The sequence below is a fragment of the Genypterus blacodes genome, unplaced genomic scaffold, assembly GCF_046128005.1.
Source record: "Genypterus blacodes isolate CSIRO-AG114 ecotype Tasmania unplaced genomic scaffold, CSIRO-AGI_Gbla_v1 ptg000058l_1, whole genome shotgun sequence".
In the NCBI taxonomy this organism is placed as follows: Eukaryota; Metazoa; Chordata; class Actinopteri; order Ophidiiformes; family Ophidiidae; genus Genypterus; species Genypterus blacodes.
Window position 1 is genome coordinate 1,970,525 of NW_027466870.1, and position 21,976 is coordinate 1,992,500.

Genomic DNA, 21,976 nt, shown 5'->3' on the forward strand with positions numbered 1-21,976 from the left:
TGCATTCTGATGGTGATGTCGTCTCGCGCTCACATTCCTCCTCCTGAACTGGAGACTGTATATCTGAACACGTGGCTTCTTAATGCAAAGTGTGAATGCGGCCTTAAGTAAAGACATCCACATACTTGAGTGACACCACAGGCACATATGAAGACACCCAGATGGACACAAACACACACGCAGACACACACACACACACACACACACACACTGAGCCATGCCACCGTCTGCTCCCCCTCAGTCGACCTCACGTCTGGGTAACGAGCCGGTCTTCTTCTATATTTCCATTTCATTCTCGTCCTCTGGAGCAGCTTTGCTCTGCGTCCTGTCTGCAGGCACAGAGCGGCTCAGCAGCACCGTGCACACTGAAGCTCACCTGCCACAATAAGGCACACGAGTTAAACTCAAAGGCCGCCTGGAGAGAAATATTTGGAAAACCCAAAAGGCTTAAGGGGTCTCAACCTTGAGTGTGCTGTTGTTTTGACAGGCCGGAGAGGGAAAGTTCACCAGCTGGTCAGGTAAGAATTTAGGGAACGTCAGCAGTTTCTGTCTCGGCTTTGCGCTTCAAAAAAGGTGTTTACCGTTTACTGAATATCAAGTTCAACACCCCCATCCAAAAAGAGAGATGGGCTCTTTATTTTTCAGCTTATTTTGTAGATCTTTAGTTTGGGCTCTTGGCGCCTTTGTAAGAGTTACGAGCCGATGAGGCGACACGCTTCGCCCTGCAGCCGGCTTCCTGCTACATAAACAATGATGAAATGTTTACACAGACGATATATCAGTGCTTTTTATGGTCTTTTTCCCCCCATGTAGTACTGGACAAGTAAAAACACACACACACACACACACACACACACACCCACACACACACACACACACAATGCACTAACGCTAAAAATGTGCTGCTCTGCATCTATAATTGGCTGAACGAGAAAACTTGAAAATTCCCAACATTCCTAGCAATTGATATTTTATCTCTCCTAATCTGGTGAAATGTTATACTGCACATGTGTGTTTTGGCACAGCGGCAGCCTGGGGGAGGATCAGCAAAGGGGTCAGTACGTCAATAAGAGACTTAAAAAACAAAGCTCCTAACAGGACGCTTACACAACATGTGGAACAGATCAGCTGGACTCTGCTGCCAGCGGATACATGGGATCAATTCCGGAAAATATGTTTGTTATATTAGTTTCTACAACGTTATATGTCAGCATCAGGAATTCTCACGCCAAAATCCTGGCCTCCACACACACACACACACACACACACACACACACAGACACACACACACACGGTGGAGCAGGCAGGAGAGCAGATAGAGATAAAAGGAGAAGCTGCAGCGAAAATAATTTGCCCTCCTCTGCACCAACAGAAGCAACAGTTCTGGCCGGCAGCCACTCTGACTGGGGGGCCTGTTGCTATCCTCATTATGTTAATGCTGATGCAAGCAAGCCCGGATAAGATTACGCCTCACACTCTGTTTGGAGAATGCTTAACCTCTGACCCTTTAAGCAGGGGGATGCGCTGAGCCAGTGTGCGGCGATTTCACACTTCCACGCCACTCATCCGCCGTCCCGCTCTGACGGGTTAACTAAGAGCGGGAATCTTCCAACGCGCCAAACAGGAAGCGGGGATGAATAATTCAGAGGAGGAGTTGAAGCAGCAGCGGCAGCAGTAGTAACTCTACCTATCCCCTTGTTAAGCATACCTACACACGCGCAAGGCGGGCGAAGCGAGGGCGCCTAGCGAACGAACGAACGCAGCCGCTAATTTCCTCCATGTGTCGGCGAAAAAAGAAAAAAGGCGAGAAGCGAAGGAGAACATGCAGTGCAGATGGGAGGCTGAGCCGGATCTGAGATGGGATCGATAATGCTGCAATAACACAGCTATGGCAGATTTACAGATTAGAGCGAAGCCTTTACTTAGCCGCGCTGCAGATTCACCCCAGCAGATACTCAGGGCCTTGATCAATATGCAGGCGTCAGCTGTTCGCCGCCTCCTTAACGCAGCCCCCTTTCTCCAACTCTCATTTAGTCGCAGTTTTCACACATTCTCCCAAGATTGCGCCGCCGTTACCGGCAGATTAACACCGGCGGAGATCAGCAGTGCTAGTAGCGTCTGGAATATCTGGATTAGCTTGCGTGCGGCATGCTTCTGTAGGGTTTTTGGATTCGGTTCCGGGCGGCGCGTGTGCGGCGGGGTCTTGGGCGTCAACTGTGTGCCAGCTTGATTAAATCATCCATTAATTCAATTCCAGGCCTTTTTTTGAGTAAGACTGATAAGCGGAATCGGGGCCTTGCAGCAAATCCGACGCAGGGAGTTGAGTTTAATGAGCGGAGGCACGAGGCGAGGGGGAAATATGAGAGCGCATTATGCAGTCGCTTCTCATTTCTCTTCTTTTATTTTTTTGAAAGAATGGAAGACATTAAAGGGCCTTCTCTTAATCTGTGTGGTTCTGATCGGTTTAAGAGGAACAAATAGAGCTACAGTGCTGCAGAAGATACACACAACATACTGCGGAAGTCTACAGATTCACTACATAATGTGAACATCCTCAGTGTGTATGAAGTGTGTGACCTGGATTTTGTCCAAGGAAAATCTGCAATATTAGCGGTGATATTTATGCTGCACTTTTGAGACAGAGATGCTACTCAGTGGAGTTTTAATGCAGTCTCTCTCTCTCTCTCTCTCTCCCTCTCTCCCTCTCTCTCTCTCTCTCTCTCTCTCTCTCTCTCTCTCTCTCTCCAGGGATGACCTTTTCCGCGTGGAGCTGGACAATGTCGGAGGAGACGAGATGTTCTACAGCAAGGTGAGGATCGTAAAACAAAGCCGTAACACCGTTCGCCCTCACGTTCGCCCCGTGATGTTCTGCACCAGACGGACGCAGGCGTGAGCTAAACAGCTACGGTGTGTGTTTGTGTGTGTCTGTGTGTGTGTGTGTTGCAGAAAAGAACGTGGGAGTCCAACAAGAACGACATCAGGATCTGCAGGATGAAGGGCAAACATGATGTGAGTTTTGTTTTTCTTTCTTTCTCTCTCTCTCTCCCTCTCTCTCTCTCTCTATTAAATTCAGATGAATTTAATTACAATTTAAAGCTCAATGAGGTTTATCTATATGAAGAGTTACAATAACAAATGGTCAAAGTTCACAATAACAACACATCAAATCACTCAAATCAATCTCTCTCTCTACCTCTCTCTCTCTCACACACACACACTCCAAATCATGGCCCTTGTTCCACCTCTCTGTGCTTGGAGCTCTGGTTTCATTGTGCCAGTCGTTTCACTCTCATACCCGCTGGCACAGCCTCATTCAGGGGGTCCATGAATGTGTGTCAGCTTACTATTCCTGCTCATTCACCGTATCACACACAAGCTCACGCCCCCGCACACACACACACACATGCACAAACACATATTGATCAGAAGAATACAGTAGCTGCTACCTGTTCACATCATGACACAAGGATACAGCTGATGCTCCCACAAAATGGAGGTGGAACCCGACGCCGTGAAGCTGAGGTTGGGGGGCGAAACGCCTGGACACCCTTTATATCTCACACACACTCGAAGCTAAGGTCTGCCACACACAAACAGCCTGTGTTGTGTGTCTGTGGGTGCTGTGTGTAGTGGTGGTGGAGGTGGTTGGTGCAGAAACACGGGCTCCATCCCCTCCAGGTAGAGAAGGAAATGGCTTAGTTAACACACAGAGAGATCACATGACACTAAATCTTTGCCACAAGAAAAACAAGAGGGACAGAGAGGAAGAGCTGAAGAGGAGGGGAGAGGAGAGGGGAGGGGAGGTGTGTGTATGCGTGTGTGTGTGCGTGTGTGTCCCTCATGGCCGTCCCTGAGCGGAGCTGTGAGGCTGACTGAGATATGAAAGGTCTTCTAGCCCCTAATGACTTCTGCCTGTGAGTCACACGGCAATGTGAGGAAGATAAGAACGCTGCCAGGGTACGTGCGCGTGCGTGTGTGTTTGCGTGTACCCGCACACACACGCACACGGTGAACATACAAAGGTACAGCCGTGTTGAGCCGAGGCCAGTGTTTTTAGCTGATATTCAATATGTTAAAACTCTGCTGCATTCCAAAACACTCCAGGTCTGAGCCGAGCCGCTGCACCAAGGTGAACCTGTGTGTGTGTGCCTCTGTCATAAAACACCAGCCCAATGTGTGTGTGTGTGTCTGCGAGGATCATTTTAGCTGGGTCAGCGTTTTCTCAAGCAGGGTGACCAACACCAATTATCCAAGAGCAGGGGGAAAAAAAACTCTTAAACACATTACTGCCTTTAAATGAAGGGATTTAACAGGTTTAGAGGCAGTTTATGTCCGTCAAGAGTGTTTTTAATCACGTTTCTGAGTGGAATCGTCATCGCCGTCTCAGCTAAAGTTGAATATTTTACCATCATAAATGCAGTATTTATCACAGGCTATTGCGCTGGATTGCATTATGTTATGTAAGTGTGTGTGTGTGTGTGTGTGTGTGTGTGTGTGTGTGTGTGTGTGTGTGTGTGTGTGTGTTTCCCCCCCCCCCCTGCAGCTCCAACATCATTATCATGGAGTTACAATTCACTGACTGAATGTTTAATAAAAGAACAATATTTACTCAGTACAGACATATGCACTCTCTCTCACACACACTTACGCTAAATATGCAATACATTTTTTTCCAAACGCACCAAAATGTGTGTGAGCTCGTTTGAGGTGGATGCAGTTTGGTCAGATGGAATGAAACGCGGTTGGAATCGATGCGTTTGCCAAATTAAAGTGGTAATGTGAATGGAACGATGCTATTTCACGTCCCAACTGTTTCGGTGTTGGACGGAGCTGAAATGTAAAAACGTGTCAAAGGACGAAATCAGAACTTCCACCATCTCATATGGGAGGAAACGTCTTTGTAATATTAGACAGGAAGCAGCTGATTAATGGCTGTAATCATGAGCTGCAGAGGAACTCTATATCTAATCTACTCTAATCTATATTTGACAACAATGATGATTTCCTGGCTTACTTTACGTCTATATTTAAATTTAAAATATTGAGTTCAAATATAATAGAAAATGTTTGCTGAAATGTTTGCAATATTAGAAAATTTGCTTTAATTGCATTTGAATCCTGGATCGAAATCGTTCATCCTCTCGTCTCCACATACGTGCACATAATTAAAAATAAATCCTCATCTGCCAGGCTGTCATTGCCAGAGAGACACACACACACACACAGACACACACACACACACAGACACACACACACAGACACACACACACACACACACAGACACACAGACACACACACACAGACACACACACACACACACACATGCTGTAGAGATGGTTGACCTCCCTTCCTCTCCTCCACTTCACCTCCTGAACATGTCCTGTTCTGCTTGGGGGCCTGATGTGTCAGATGTGATGCATTCGCCACCTCGTAATTGCTTTTGTAATTAAATGTTTCTGCTCTGTTGATCACAGAGGCCAAACTATTTTCCCTAAGTAGGCTGAAAATTCAATATCCCAATTCTTTCGCCTTTATTTCTTCCTCCTCCTCCTGTGTTGACCAAATGAATGTTGAGGAACGCGACGCACCCTTTGCTCCCGTTGTCACTCAGTGAGCACGTCATCGCCGGTGCTATTCATCCCTCTCTCTTTCTCCCCTTTGTCTCTCCCCGCTGCCCTTCGCTCCTCCGTCTCCTCTTTATCTCCCCTGTATTCGCCCTTCTCGCCCCTCTCTTCCTGTCGCTCCCACCTCCTCCTCCTCCCGTCGCTCTTTCTCTCCTCCTCTGAGAGACAAGAGAGAGCAAGAGATAAGAGAGGATGAGAGAATGAGACGTTCCCCAGAGATGGCGGCGTGCCAGCACATCAGGGCACGGCTGCGTGGCACGGACGCGCCGACAAAAGGAAATTCCAGGTGGAATGCCCTTATAGAGCAGTTTGGCATTGTTAGAAGCGGCACTTAGTGAGATTGTTTGATCAATAGTGTGTTGATTCTGCTCTCAGAGGAGGTCTGAGTTTACACTTGTCCAGTTTCGCCGGCTTTTGGCTCCCAAATTAATCAATCGGCCCAGCACCAGATGTTGGAGTCACTTTCAATCCGTGGAATTGTCTCATTTTTAATCTCTTTGACGCTTTGTGTGCACTTTATTGTGCGTGTGTGTATTTAGTTTCACAGGCTTTCTAACGCTCGGTATCGTGTTTGATGTTTATCTTTCAAATCTGTGTCGCTTTTATTTTTACGTGGCCACTGCGCCATCTGTCCAGGATGTCCCACGCCTCCGTCCACATCACTTCTTCTCTCTCTGCTTTTGTGTAGTTGTGTAGCGATCACAGCCAAACAACTGCGAATCCCTAAAGGGGGGACGTCTTCACCGGACATCAGATCAGGCTTATTAATCTGATATATCGCTGCTTTGAATTAGTCATGATGATGAGAACGAGGCAGGTTGCCAGGCAGGAGTTTGCTGGGGTCAAGAAGTGTGTGTTTCTGTGTGTGTCCATCATGGAGAGGAGCTGACGTGACCTCATGATCTAAGGGCCTCCTGCAGGTCGGCTGATGGGCCTGGGAAACTCTTCTCTCTGCTTCTATCTGTCCATCTCTTCCCTTCAGTCCATTTTGCTTCCTTTTCCCTCTCTATCTCTATTAATCTCACTCACTCACTCTCTCCCTCTCTCCTTCTCTCCTTCTCGCTCTCTGTCCCTCCGGTCTCTGATGTTTGTTTGCGGCCTGTGGTGTGTTCACTCTGAATTACCATCAAACGGAGCTGAGGGTGTTGCAAAGGGACGCAGATTAGCTTTTAACCTGCTGAGTAAGACCGCAGCGCTCTTAATTTAATAATTTGTCCGCCGGCCACACACACACACACACACACGCTCACACACGCAATCATACACACACTTTCCTCCTGTCATAGAGAAGAGCTCTGTTTTTTGTCCAGCTTTGCGTTAAGGAATTTTGTGGTGTGTTGCTGATGAGCGGAGGAGAACAAACCTACGCATGTATGATTGTGAGTGTGTGTGTGTGTGTGTGTGTGTGTGTGTGTGTGTGTGTGTGTGCGGGGGGAAGAGTTCTGGCTCAATGGCGTCTCTTGGCATGGCAACGCTCCTTTCCCCTCTTGTCTCTAACATCAGGGGACCAGCCAGGCATGTAATGGAAAGTTGAGAGATTTAGAGGAGCAGCTTTCCTAACACGAGCGTACCTTAGATGGCTCCCATTGTAAGAAGATCACTAAAGGAGGTCACTATGATGACTTCGGATCTTTTACGGGACCATTAGGGTTTCTATGTTTGCTCCAAATGCAAGCAAGATGAGCAGGAGCTTTAATGACCTATGAACCTGTTTTGTATTTGGGGTCAGACCAAACACTGGAATGTGGATTAGATGAGTCATAGCTGGAGGCAAAAGTGTTGTTGGTTAGGTTCTGCGGAGGAAACCTCATCATTAGAACAAACACTGAGCCCCGACTGAGCTCGCTCTGAAGCAGTGTGTTGTTTATCATCCCAAAAGTTGAGTTCCGGACAATAGATGGAAAACAGATGCAAAAGGTGGAGTCTGTTCAGCTTTAATGGTGTCTGGCTGCTCCAGCCGCTTCTCGGCACATGTGTTGTAGCAACAGAGAACCTGTTGTCGACCCTCGCTGTGTGTGTGTGTGTGTGTTTGGAGGCATTTGCTTGTGCTTGCTTGCATTTATATGTGAATAAATTGATATGAGGTTTTGTGTGTGTGTGTGTGTGTGCGTGTGCGTGTGCGTGTGTGTGTGCTTGCGCGCGTGCGTGCGTGCGTGTGCGTGTGTGTGTGAGATAGTAGCAGCGAATGCACTTGCTGCGGTCAACATCTGCAAAACATGAGCCTGGCAGACATACGCAAACATGTTTACTCACACACACACAAACACACACACACACTCACACACATGCTCCCAACACTCTCTCCACTCTGTCATCCCCTCCCTCCGTTCACATCTATGAACATATTTCTCAGAGACGGCTGTGGCTCTGCGTTATACATCTGTGCTGCAGATTAATTATTCAGATCCCAGGCAGCGCTGCCACCGTCAGTAAGAGGAGCAGGAGGAGGAAGAGGAGGTGGAGGAGCAGGAGGAAGAGGGCTGCAGTCGTCTGGGCCCTGGGAAAGCTTGCCAGCCAGCACAGGTGGCTGTTTTGCCTGGATCCTGCCCAGCGAGCGAGGGAGGAGGAGGAGGAGGCATCAGGACGTACAGCATTAGGATTTATATCTGATTGTTTAATTCAGTGATTCACTGCTTGATCCCTCGTAATTGGTTTGTTTTTTCAACGTGAAAACCACAGTGAAATCTAATCCAACTCCCCAAATTGGGCTTTGAATAGAGCGGACCGGCACGCAGAAAAGTGCCAAATGGCTTCCTGGAATCGCTGAATAATTCTTAATTAAATGCAGGGATGCAGCAGGGGGTGGATTATGGCAATATCTTTAATCTGGGACTGTGAGTGGAATCTAAATCGAATTAACGCGATGAGAATTCAGGCTTTGAAAGTGCAGCAGTGCCTCTTCTTCTTCATCTCGTGATCATGCGGCGTTTCACTTTAATGCGTCCAGGCGCTGCCAAATGGCTTCATTTGCGCACCGCGTCTCGTGTTTACTGCCGGCTAAGACATGGGACTGTTAGTCAGAGCTTCACGTGTGTGTGTGTGTGTGTTTGATTACAGCCCTGACCGACACACACTGCCCCCCGCCATGCAAATGATTCTCACACAGGATCTTGCATCTGTGCCGCCATCCACACATACACAGTTACGCACCATAGACATGTGAACGCATGCTGTTTGTCGGGGCAGGGGGGTGGGGGTGGAGGGGAGCCACTCATACACACACACACACACACTCACACACGGCTGGTGACATGCAGCGACGAGTGACTGTTCAGATCAGTCAATCATTTCTGCCTCTGTCACACGCTCCTGTAACGTTAGGAGTTTACACCGCACACTTGACACAGTTGCTACACACACACTGTACACTCACTCACACACACACACACACACACACACATAAACGCTTTCCCTTTTTTCTACACCATTGAAAAATGAGAAGCCTGAGGGAGCGGAGCTGGAAGTTGGAGGGCTGCTCTGGGTTGGGTGGAGCATCTGGAATAACACTCACCCATCTCTCATATCCATGTCTCCCCTCTGATCTCTCGCACGCCATCACACACACATACACCCACACACACCCCCACACACACACGTATCTTTTGGCACCGATACCATCTTCATCATTAGAGCCGCAGCGTTACAGCCGCTCCTTCTCTTTCCTATGACTTCACTGCCGACCGGCGTTTTGAAGAGGACCCCATCTGCTCCCTCTCTTTCTCTGTGTGTGTGCCTGTGTGTGTGTGTGTGTGTGTGTGTGTGTGTCAGACCTGGTGCCATCCTGGCTGGGACGCTCATGATCTGGGGATTGGGGAGGGGGAGTGTGTTTGGCTGTGTGCCCTGTGTGATCTCCCCTCCTGTACCCTGGGCTCACTCACACACACACACACAGGTGGCTCACGCTGCCCCGATCAGGCAAACCGCCGCCGCTGTGTTTTGGATTTAAAGATCAAAGGTCAGGAGTCGGAAATTAACTCAACAAATATGCCTTGTGGATGGAGGTTGAAGGTTAGCACTCAGATATTTCTTTCCGTGGAGCAGATAAACTCTCATTTGGATGCACGAGCAGAGTTCATTCTTGAGTTCATTAAGATGCAGAAATGAGCTCTAATCTGCTGTTTGCTCTGAAGTCCCCGGGCTCCGTTCCATTTCCCATTTCCGTCTGTCGATGGAAAACGTTTAAGGGCGGAGCCTCGGTGTGTGCGGACGCAATGTGTATACGTGACTCTGTGTGCATGTGTGTGAGTGTGTGTAGCGTGTGCACGTGCTGAATGTGGCTGCGTGCTGTGTGTCATTGTTGTGTGTGTGACTGACTCGTGTTAATGGTTTGATAATTCCACACATCAGGACGCTGAAAAGCTTCATTTCACCCCACGGTTCAGATAAACGCTCCGCCAAATGTAAAATCCTCTCTTCACTCCATCATTTTGCCTTTATTCTGTTCAGCACGTGATTAATCTCCCTCTCTCTCCCTTGCTCTCTCTCTCTCTCCCTTGCTCTCTCTCTCCCCATCTCCCTCTCTCCCCTTCTCTCTCTCTCTCTCTCTCTCTCTCCCTTCCTCTCTGTCCCTCCCTCTCTCCTTCCCTCTCTCTCTCCCCATCCCTCTCTCTCCCCCCCCACCTCCCTCTCTCTCCCTCTCTCCCCCTCTCTCTCCCTCTCTCTCTCTCCCTCCAGGATGAATGCCGTAATTTCATGAAGGTGCTGCTCAGCAGACAGGGAGGCCTATTCGTCTGCGGCACCAACGCCTTCAACCCTCTCTGTGCCAACTATACTGTGAGTGGAGACTACACACACATGCACACACACACACACACACACAGTCACACTTACTCATCATGTCAGTCGTACCTGTGCCAGATCTCTGAGCGATGCATTAAAAACTTATGAGTAGTTTGATGTCAACGGTAAAGAAAAGTCTTAGAATGTTTTATCTCTCTGCGGCGGTGAACCGTCACTCTCACGTCTCAATTAAAAAGTGTGATCAGGTGAAAATGTAGAGCTTGATTAGAAGTGTTTGCTCAGCGACTTCCTCTTCCTCTTCTTCTTCTTCCCTGGGAGTTATTTATCCCCGCTGTCTGGCAGCTCCGCCGCCTTGTTTTCCTTCAGTACAACAGTTGTTATTTCTCGCTGGTTAAACTTTGCGGTCTGTCGAGTTCGTTATCAGTGAGAGTCAGAGACGGCTGATCAAGACGAGCACAAAGAGGAAGAAGGAGAGGAAGAAGAAGGAGAGGAGGGTAAAGAAGGGGGGGTTGCGTCAGGACGTGACTCGATTGCTTTGATTCTTTGGCTGGAAGTTAAAGCTCCTGTTTGAGAGGAACGGAGGCGCAAAAGTCTGATTTGACTCCCATCAATTAGCCGCTCACACGATCAGAAGACTCACAGCTCTTTTCTTTATGTTCCCCGGAATCACCACTTTGCTTTTCCTGAGCCCTCCTCCCCAACACTGCTCAACTTCCCAAACAATCCCACCTTCGCTCAATCACGGTGCAGACGCTGAACTCAACCCGTCGACAGCAAAAATCTACATATGAATATTAATAATTTCCCTCTGATGATTCGGCGTCGCGCCACAGGAATATTAAACACAGCTGAGAGAGAGAGAGAGGGGGACAGAGACGGGGGAGAGGGGGAGAGAGAGAGAGAGAGAGGGGGAATGAATCCTCTCTCTATCAAAGCACTATTTCACATACGTAAATGTTATTTTCAGTCCCACATTTCAAACATGGTGGGAGTCGTACCCGGCCCCCATTAATCTGTCAGCCACTAATGACATTCTAGTACAGTATCTCACACACACTCACACACCTGTCTCTGCGTGATCGGCTGTCTCTCTCTCTGGGGACTAGTTAGTGATACTCTCTCTCTCTCTGCTGTTTTATTTATAACCGAGTTTTATTGAAATGACACCAAATACATTATTTCATTTCCAGCTGCAGATGAGAGTCACACTGGTGCTGCTAAAATCATTTGCCCCTGGCTAGCTTTGAGTGAATCTGTGTGTGTGTGTGTGTGTGTGTGTGTGTGTGTGTGTGTGTGTGTGTGTGTGTGTGTGTGTGTGTGTGTGTGCGCGCGTGTGTGTCAGAGGGACAAAGGCAGCAGAGAGAGATCAAGAAACGTGTACTCTCATTATGATTTTACGTGGATGTATAGACCTGTGTGTGTGGGTGTGTGTCTGTGTGTGTTTATTTATGCATGCATGCGTGTGTGTGTGTGATTCTCTTGTTGTTGCAGCGCCTAATTGCCACCAGTGAATCATTAGTTTGCACTTACGGTAACACACCCTAATTGCCATTCTCTTGTGGATTGTTTTCACAATGCTTCAGTAGATGCAATCATATTGTTTGTGTATGTGTGTGTGTGCGTGCGTGCGTGTTTGTGTGTGTGTGTGTGTGTGTGTGTGTGTGTAATGTAATAGGGAGATACCCTGGAGATGGTGGGCGATGCGGTCAGTGGGATGGCGAGATGCCCCTATGACCCTAAACATGCCAACGTTGCTCTGTTTGCAGGTAAGACACACACACGCACACACACACACACACACACACACTTTTTGGCTCTTCTCATCATATCTGTAAGAGTTTATTCCTTAGAGGTTTTTTTTCTTTAAACAGACTTTGAGATTGCTCCTCCTTCAGTTTAACTCTTTAGCTCTTTGTGCTTTATTGAATTTAAACTCACAATAATCAGCTGCTCACACATCCTGCTGTTATTTATCATTAAGTTAAAGAGTTAAAAAAAAAAGCTTCTTTAGGGAATAACGCAGTCGCAGTTGAGCGGTCAGTCGTGTTTATGAAGCAGCAGCGTGGTAACACAGCAACATTCACTCCCTCTTTATTGTTTGCAGTTATGCTTTGGCAGGCTGGCTGATATGTGTGTGTGTGTGTGTGTGCGTGTGTGTCAGAGGGGAATCTGTTTACAGCCACAGTGACAGACTTCCTGGCCATCGATGCAGTGATCTACCGCAGCCTGGGGGACAGTCTCGCTCTCCGCACCGTCAAACACGACTCCAAGTGGTTCAGAGGTACTGAGGCCTTTTTGTTCTTCTGGTTGTTCATGTTGTTCTCGAGTTTGTGTCCACGCCGTTTAGCGGTCTGGATAGATGCGGCGGCGGCGGCGGCGGCCTGACAGCTGTCTGCTCAGGTGGCTGGACACAAAGAGATGACAAGTAAACCTGCCTGCATCATCGTGGTCACGGCTCCATTACACCCGATCATCACAGTGAAACACACACAGCAGGTTACAGCCGGTCTGGAGGCGGAGCTACGCCGGCGTGAAACTCGGCTCTGTAAAAAAGTTCAGGGAGCCGTAACAGACTTATTGTTTGGTGTGAAATCCCCTGGATGTGTGTAATGAAATTTAGCGTGGCCTCTTCTTCCTCTTCACTGCCCTCATGTTACCTCTGCGGACGTGAATGATGTGTTAGCAAATGCTGTTTGCTATTGACCCTCTTTCTCTTTCTCATGCTTCATCTATATTTAATTAACCTTTACTCTGCATTCCCCTCTCTCTCCCTCTCTCCCTCTCTCCCTCTCTCTCTCTCTCCCTCCACACAGAGCCATTCTTTGTCAGTGCCGTGGAATGGGGGCCCCACATCTACTTCTTCTTCAGGGAGATCGCCATGGAGTTCAACTACCTGGAGAAGGTGTGATCGCCGTGCCGACGAGTAACAAATTCTGCAAATATCTCTGTTTAATAAAAGCATAAAACGGGCACCAGTAGCAGCAAACCGGACGCCTCTGGAGGAGACGATGAGGCAGAGCCAGAATATGATGCTGGGAGTGTTTGTGTATCATGGGAGGGATAGAAATAAGTCACACTGCAAAAACCGAATAAAAAATACGGTTCATGTAAAATCTGGGGACATTCTCCCTCACCCCTGTGCCTCTACAGAACGAGTAAACACATCAATCACCTTTCTAATTCTTTAATTCAAAGTTATATATTGTTTAGTTATGATGTGGATAGTTTCAAAAGTGTGAAATGGAGTAAAAAGTAGAATAAGATGCTGTGGTCTCCAGGGGATGGGTACAGTGTGTGTGTGAGAGTGTGTGAGCTGCTCCAGTGTGTGTGTGTGAGTGTAAGGCTGGTGTGATATCATTCTGCTCCGCCAATATCCACTCTCCCCCCACAGCCACGCTGACCTTTACTGCTCCTATTTGTTTGTCTGCATATCTAATCCAACAAATCACCCTGTGAGCAAACAGATCATGTCTCCATTAACCCTGCGATGGGCCTCTAATACTCCCCTGCATGAGCTCCGGTCCAAACCAGGCCCGAACTCTTACATATTCATGAACGAGAAGAAGTTTAAACATTATGAAATACGTTTTTTTGCGTATAAATTATCAATCCACATTTGGGGCGAAGTGGCTTTGGTTTGACATATTTACTCTGGGAGTAGATCCTTAAACAGCACCAGGCCTGTTCCTGAATAATTGATATTAGATTACGAAACAATAACATTTCAAATCAGGGTTTACACAATGCAAATAGCATGCAGAGTAGAGATAATAAGCAGAGCTGAGTGGAGCTTTAGAAGAGTCTCTTCTCCTGCGATGTAATGGAAGGTTTCTCCCTCTCCTGTAAGGTGGTGGTGTCCCGTGTGTCTCGGGTGTGTAAGCGGGACCTGGGCGGCTCTCAGCGAGTCCTGGAGAAGCAGTGGACCTCCTTCCTGAAGGCCCGGCTCAACTGCTCCATCCCCGGCGACTCCCACTTCTACTTTAACCTCCTCCACTCCACCAGCCCCGTCATCAGGATGCACGGCAGGGACATCATCCTGGGGGTGTTCTCCACGCCGGCAAACAGGTAGGCACACCTACACACACACCCAGAAATACCACAGAAGAGACAAACACAGACGCTCTGGATCGATACCCGCCTACAACATGCAGCCTGCAAAAACAAGGCTCATTTTCTCTTGCTGTGTGTGTGTGTGTGTGTGTGTGGGTGCGTGTGTGCAGGTGTGTGTGTGTGTGTGTACAGTATATGAAGGTTGAAGTGGGGTTCTGTCTGGACAGAGAAAATGGGATTCATCAAACTGTGGTTGTTAAGAAAAGCACACTGACAGTGAAACGCATCATGACATACTACCCATGGAGACGGAGATTGACAGCCAGTTTGTCTGCACACACACACACACACTCCGCTCACCTTCAAAGTTTATTAGCCCACCAGAGTTTGTTCCTTCACGTATGAAGTCGGGGGAAAGAGCAAAGCGTCCTCCGGGCCCCACAAAGCCTCCAGAGACGAGCCAACGGGCCGCACGGGTCAGGAGTATGGGGGGCGACGTAATGTAAGACACATGGAGCGTGTTCAGTGAGGACAGGAGGGTGAGGCCATGAAAGACAAGATGAAATTGGAAAAAGGTGAGAGAGGAGAGGAGGGCAGGGGAGGAGAGGAGAGAAGAGAGCAGATGAGAGGGGAGCAGAGGAGAGGAGAGGGGAGGGGAGGAGAGGAGTGGAGAGGAGAGGAGAGGAGAGGAGAGGGGAGGGGAGGGGAGGAAAGGTGAGCAGAGGAGAAGAGAGAAGGGACGAGCGGAGAGGAGAGGAGAGGAGAGGAGAGGAGAGGAGACAAGACACACTCTTCTCTGCCTCCTTGTTACACTGTCTCACTCTGTGTCTAACTGAAATCTCAGTCTTGAATGTTAAAGCTCAGAGAAACAGACCGGGGGTAAATTCGTATATTTATTCAACATGATTTTAATTTTAATACTGAAAATTAGAATAATTCTCCCTTTGAGATGCAAAGTGCAGCGTCTCCATGTATGGAACCAGACTGAGGCCCAGATGTGAACACAACAACACAAACAGCCAGGATCACATGGTGCACTCACAGAATCTCCTGTCCTTGTGTCTTATGTCATTTACTGTATGTGGAACTCCAAGCACATTAATACAAGCACTCAGAAATATTTGCAACTGTCTGCAGTTTGACTCTGGTCTGGAATCAATAGAGTCTCCCACTCAAAAGCAGCCAGGAGCTACTTATCACCAGACAACAGGCGCAGTCAAATAGGGCCTCAGGTTGTTTTCTTTCTAAAGGAATTTAAAAATAAGTAATGTGTTTTACCAGTTGCAGGGCTGCGTCTCCATCCGCTGGACTACACTGTGTAACACTGTGATGGAGGCAGGAGGGAAAGTGTCCAATTCCAGGCATTCTCAATGTTTTCAGGCCACTTGAGGGAGAAATGAGTAAAGAAGGAAGAGGGGAAAAATTGGATTTAGATCCATTTAAGGGAGCGAAATGAGGAAGAATCCCTAAACGGAAATGAGGAAAGTATCTGAAAAGAACAACGTGTGAAGAATGCGAAAGGGAAAGAGAGAGGGGGCGAGAGAGAGAGAGAGAGAGAGAAGGGGACAGAGACACTGATGAGAGAGTCGAGGACGAGGAGGAAGTCAATAATGAAGAACACGTGCGGCCGTTGCTCCTCCAGATCTCAAACTGTTTCATCAGCTGCATCTTATCTGCGTGTTGAGACGAGACAGATGGAAGCTCCACACACACACACACACACACACACACGTGCACAAACAGGCTTTACAATGACTCCCAGATAGCAGCATTTACAGCACGCCATCGAGGGGAACCAGCTGAACACACACACACAAACACACACACACACACACACACACACACACACACACACACACACATGCGCCCCTGGCTGGGTAAACTTCTTCCAGGCATCTACTTTAAATACCTGAATGACTGAATGAGCGGTTTGGATGGAGGTATAGGGAGAAAATGCGATGGCATAACGAGGAGTTAAAATTGAGAGAGAAGGTGTGAGGTGAGGCGTTTGGTCCCACGCTGGCTGAACGCTGGCCAGACAAATTGCTCAGGCTGGCGGCGTACAGGGGGAAGCGGCATGAAGCGGGACACGGGAAGACTGGGACGGGTTCTGCTGGGCCCTGCTCTCTAACACCCCTCCCTCTCCCCTCCATCCCCCGCTGGACACACTGTAGTTATTCACTCCTGCTCTCACACACACCAGGGATAATTTTACAGCCACATTCCAGCTCCTCAATTATGATGGACTGTGGGATCCCTCTGTCTCCAAATATATAAAAATCGCCCCCGGGTGCCGCTTTTCCCTTTGTGAATCAACATCTAAAGCTGCGGGCCTTTTCCTCCTCAAAGGCAGGATGAAAGGAGGAGCTCGGATTTCCTACCGAGCGCCTTCCCCGCACTCGCAGCTCCCGAAGCACGGGGAGGTCAAGAAAGCAGCGGAGGAGCGACGAAGCGAGCGAAGGGAGCGCGTTTCGCTTTTGTTTAGTTACCTGAAATAAATGTCTGTGTGTTGAAAGAGAAGCAACAAGAGGAAATGAATGCCGGTGTGAGGATTTGCAACGTGTGTGAGTGTGTGTGTGTGTGTGTGTGTGTGTGTTTCTTGGCTGTTGTTTTGTCAGCTGAAAGTGAGCGCGGCTGCATGAGTGGACTGAAGTGGACTCATTAGGCTTAATGGAGCTGTGGAGGAACGCAGAGGAAAACATCCCATGCAAAGTGAAGTCAATCAAGGGCCGTCCTGAGAGCGGAGGGCCGTGTTTGGCTACGGTAGTAAAGAAAACAGGGGTGACTGGAGGTGAGACAGCAGGACGGCCTGGTGGGAAAACATAGCCGAAGAGGGTAGATGAGGAGGAGGTCAAGGAGCGGGAGGAGAACAGGTTTGGGGTTCATGAAAAGAGGAGATGGAGGAGATACAGTAGTGGATAGAATCTGTGTTAGAGAGGAAGAACACGCAGCCGCACAGGAGGTGGACGAGGGCCAGGAGGAGCGCAGGGTGATTGGTGACGGTCAGGACAGGAGCAGAGACGTTTGTAAATGTTCAAAGTGGGACATGAGGCAGAAAAAGGCAGAGTAATGTAACAGAAGAATACTGATTGAAAGTGAAGATTAAAGGAGAGCCATTAAAGGGGGAAATGTGAGGAGCAAGAGGAGAAGAGAAGATTAAAGCCACAAGTGAGAACAAGGCCGGTTTGAATCTTTGAAGGGTAAAAAGGAAAGATAACAGCACTGAAACATATAGAATACAAATAAATACAGGATAAGATAAGAGGAGGAGTGAAGCTGAAAGAATCTTGCACGAAATTGGATGAAATTTGCCAGAAATTTGACAAAACCTGACAGTAAGTTCCCAAAAGCACCTGAACGGATCAAACCTTACACACTTACCTCACCGCTCCACTCCAACGTCCACAAATGAACCTGTCAGGACCAATATGTGCCTCATGCTAATTCATCCATTTTCATCAGCAGGATTAAATGACGGGTGATTGCACATCCACTCCACGGATAAATACTTAGAAAGGTTTCTGTTTCTGCGGAGAATAAAACGCCAGCAGCTCCCGACCATTCGTCAATCACGATTACGTTCCATTCAGCTTTTTGTATTCCAACAGAGAAGCGACACGTCTTGCTTTTTGAACTCACAAAACTACTGTATTAACGTTGATCAGGGATTGTTTGATGTGTAGCCATTTTTCTCTGTACAAACAAGGGGGAAACGGGAGTCAAATCTCTCTAACCCGCTGCCTAATTGTTCTAAATGAGGAGGCCAGAGTGCTAAGGGACAGAAAGAGGATAATACATAAAGAGATCAAATTGCTGAGACGTCTAATTGAACTTTAAGTAAACTTGCGTGGATTGGATTGTTGAAAAATTGTGTGTGTGTGTGTGTGTGTTTAAAAGTTAGTATTTCTCAGGCGCAGAACGTTTTACACACAACTTATCTCCTTGCAGTGTATTTATTCAAAATAGTGCCGTCCAGTTTGTGCTTTATGAATAATTTACGATCATTCTTCTGTGTCGTTGTTGAATTTGGTTTTTACATAAAAGTATGATGAGGAGAAGAAAAACAAAAATTTGCGAGAGATAAAACCTTTTATGTTCCCCGCTAATAGTTAAAAATGCTGTTTAAAGCAATTTTATGCCACTTTACTTTGTGTGTGTGTGTGTGCGGCTGTCTGGTGTGTGTGTGTTTGCAGGAGAATCATTACGTCTTTCTGGCGGCGTGCAAAGTTTGGCTCAAATCAGTCAACAAGCGAAACAACATCCCGTTTATGTTGACAAATTTGCAGAGTAAATTAGGAAGCAGCCGGGATTTGACTGAACGTACGGCTTTTTCAGTGAGACTCCAGGTCTTCACTGTACGCCGCGAGTTTGGAGGCTGTATGGCTTTCTCAGACTTAAGCCGCTAATTAGAGGATTGACATTGAAACTTCTTCTTCTTCCTCTTCCTCTTCTTTTGGGACGTGTCCATGGGGGGGCTGTGCTGTTCCAAGCTGTCAGCCAGCTTATTAAGCAGTGAGAAAGTAGTCTGGACTCTGCGGTGGCGCTCTCAATCACACACACACACACACACACACACACACACACACACACACTCCGCATCCAGCACCGACAGCCTGTCACTCAGCCCCGGTCAAGGAGAAAGAGTAAAAAAGAAAGGACAAAATGGGAGAAGGGACGCCAGGTACCAGCCAGGAGATTGAAGCTCAGATAAACACATGGAGGAAGAGGAGATAAGAGGGAATATCGGAGGATGAAATGAGCGTAAATACGAGCCGCTGGCCTTTGTGAGTGTGTATCCTACGCAGGGCCGAGCCGCTGGCCTGCAGTCAGACGGAGACGGAGGGAAGGAGAAAGTGGAAACGGAGAAAATTAATCCAAGCTGGCAGCCAGTTCGTGGCTGGCAGACGTGTCGCCCCGAAACATCTGGTACTTGTGCTCCTCAGAGAGACGCCGCATCGTCTCACACACACGCGCCAGCAGCTCCGCCGACGCAGGCCTCCGGGATTGAGTCGCATAAGCGCCGGGGGAGACGACGAGACCCTGTCGAATGGGTCAGCGGGGTACCATGGCGACCGAAATCCAGCCTTCAGGCATCGATCTGTCCCCGAACGAACCCGTCTGTGACTATCAAAGGGCCACTCGACTGGAACGGCGCTCAGCGGGGGGCCCAGTCCAACCACCAGTTGCACATAAACCGATTTTTAGAGGGAAAGGAACAGATGGGGTGTGTGTGTGCGTGCGTGTGTGTGTGGGCGGTGGGTAGCAGCAGGTCGCAGGTGATTCAGTGTCAGTGTGTGCTTTGGAAGTTTTTCGCCTTTAGTCACTAACACCCCGAACTCACACAATCACAAAATCACACCACGCACAGTATTAGTCACTGATGAGGACTTGTTCAGAGTGTGAGCCTGTAAGAGTCTCAGAGCAGGAAACAAGGGGTGTGTGTGCATGTGTGTGCGTGTGTGTGTTTTTACTCATCCTTTATCTCATCCTGACACTGCTCTCTTTATTTCTCTGTCTCTCTGGTGCCATTTTTCATTAGCTTGCTGTACAAAAATGTAAGGTCGTGCTCGGGGAGGATGAATCTATCTTTCCGTATCTGGGGGTTAAGTATGTGTGAGTGATTGTGTGTGTGTGTGTGTCTTGTGTATGTGTGTGTGTGTGGGCTATGGACATTTTTCCGTAGCAGATGTTCCACTCCCCTGTCGGTAGGTTCACGAGAAGTTAAAGAACCTCGCAGGTGCAGGAGGCTGTCTTAGCTGAACGTGTTGTTGGCTTCATTTCCTTCCCTCCCCTTTGTGAGAGACGGCGGCGGAATATTCAAGCGACTCATTCCCCATTTCCTTTTTATATTCCAGGAATTCCAGCCAAGATCATTTCATGGGTCTAATCTAGCTATTGCATCCGCCGCACATCTATTCTTTGCCCACGGAGATGACAGCGTCTATCTCATCCTGTCTGTCTCTCCGTCTCTCAGTGACAATTTCCTTTGTATTCAGGCATTAAATGTCAAAGTATGAACAGCTCAAATCCAATTTCGGGTCTTTGCTGGATGCCTCTGACTCTTCCCCCTTGTCTCTCCCTCTCTCTCTCTCTCTCTCTCTCTCTCCCTCTCTCTCTCTCTCCCTCTCTTTCCCTCACTCTCTCTCTCTCTGCCTTGACATTCTGCTACTCTATTCCAACTTCTCTCATTCTTTTCCTTTCCCATCTTTCACAGTCTGTTTTCCAGTCTGGGGTTTATCAGCTTTATCTTTTCTTTTGACTGTCACTTATTCTCTCTCCCAGCCGCCCTGACCGCACACAGCAAAGCTCAGCCGCCACATGACTGACAGTCATTTCAAATCAATTCAAAGTGTTTATTGATTGACAGTCTGTGTCTTTATTTGCCACTGTCTCACCATTTTATGCCTCCATCTCTCCCTCTCTCTCTCGCTCTCTCTCTCTCCAGTATTCCAGGCTCAGCGGTGTGCGCCTTTGACATGGAGCAGCTGGCTGCAGTGTTTGAAGGCAGATTCAAGGAGCAGAAATCACCTGAGTCCATTTGGACACCTGTTCCCGATGAAGTCATCCCAAAGCCGAGGTGCTGATAGCTGCACACACCAGAATACACTCACTGGTGGCATTTCCATCCTAATATCACACCCACATAAACAGTACGTAAGAGGCGACATGAATTTAGTTGTGATTCATTGTGTTCCCATGGTAACCTCCTACAGGCCTGGTGGCTGTGCTGTTCAAGGCTCCAGGTTCAATTCCTCCAACGCCTTCCCAGATGAGATGCTCAACTTTGTAAAAACTCACCCTCTGATGGACGAGGCCGTTCCATCACTCGGACAAAGACCCTGGATAGTAAGAACCATGGTCAGGTGAGGCGGTGCTCCCTTTACTCTCTCTCTCACACACACACACACACACAGACACAGAGACACACACATTCAATTGTGTAGGAGGTTCAGTTGCAGAGGTGGATAGCTACAGTTGGATTCATGCTCGGAGACGTAAGGTTAGCTCAAGATCAAGTTACTTTCAATCTCAAAAAGCAGTGTGTAAAAATGATAGAATTGGCTTTAAATCAGTATTTAATATTTTCTCTCTATAAGTATGTAGACCGCATTCATCTCCCGGGCCTTGATGGCCTCAAACAAGCTTCTCCAATTAGAGAGTGAGAGCAGCCTGAGAGGCAAAACTCAACACATTTTATTTTTCACTCTTATTTACCATCGTTACCGCTGCTCAAAGAGGTTTTTGCTGTTTTTAGATTTTTATTGTGTCAGTTTCTCTCATTGCATTTGTTGGATGTTTTGTTATTAAATAAATCTCTCTAATGTGCCTTTGGATTGGATCCCAAAAGTCTTATTTACTTCAAATAAATCAAACCGTTTCAATGATAAATAGACTTTTTTACCCTCAGTCAGACTTTTGCTGTGTAAAACACCGAACACACACACTCTCACATACAGTATATGCATGGATTCATACACTCTCTCTCTTTCCCATCATCCCCCTGTATGGACTCCTGTGGGCCAATAGCCACCAGGGGATTACAGAGGCCGGATGTATGCAGA

General features: G+C 47.9%; 1 protein-coding gene across 1 annotated transcript in view; it reads left to right on the forward strand.

Moving 5' to 3' along the window:
• The window catches only part of sema6bb (sema domain, transmembrane domain (TM), and cytoplasmic domain, (semaphorin) 6Bb), a 109,583-nt gene that overhangs the window by 58,273 nt on the left and 29,334 nt on the right, over positions 1 to 21,976 (forward strand). The window contains exons 4-12 of the mRNA XM_076153253.1: positions 2,749 to 2,809; positions 2,947 to 3,009; positions 10,299 to 10,397; positions 12,040 to 12,130; positions 12,526 to 12,645; positions 13,178 to 13,266; positions 14,212 to 14,429; positions 20,860 to 20,991; positions 21,128 to 21,277. Coding sequence (XP_076009368.1) covers positions 2,749 to 2,809; positions 2,947 to 3,009; positions 10,299 to 10,397; positions 12,040 to 12,130; positions 12,526 to 12,645; positions 13,178 to 13,266; positions 14,212 to 14,429; positions 20,860 to 20,991; positions 21,128 to 21,277 — 1,023 coding nt within the window. The remainder of the gene's footprint in view (positions 1 to 2,748; positions 2,810 to 2,946; positions 3,010 to 10,298; positions 10,398 to 12,039; positions 12,131 to 12,525; positions 12,646 to 13,177; positions 13,267 to 14,211; positions 14,430 to 20,859; positions 20,992 to 21,127; positions 21,278 to 21,976) is intronic.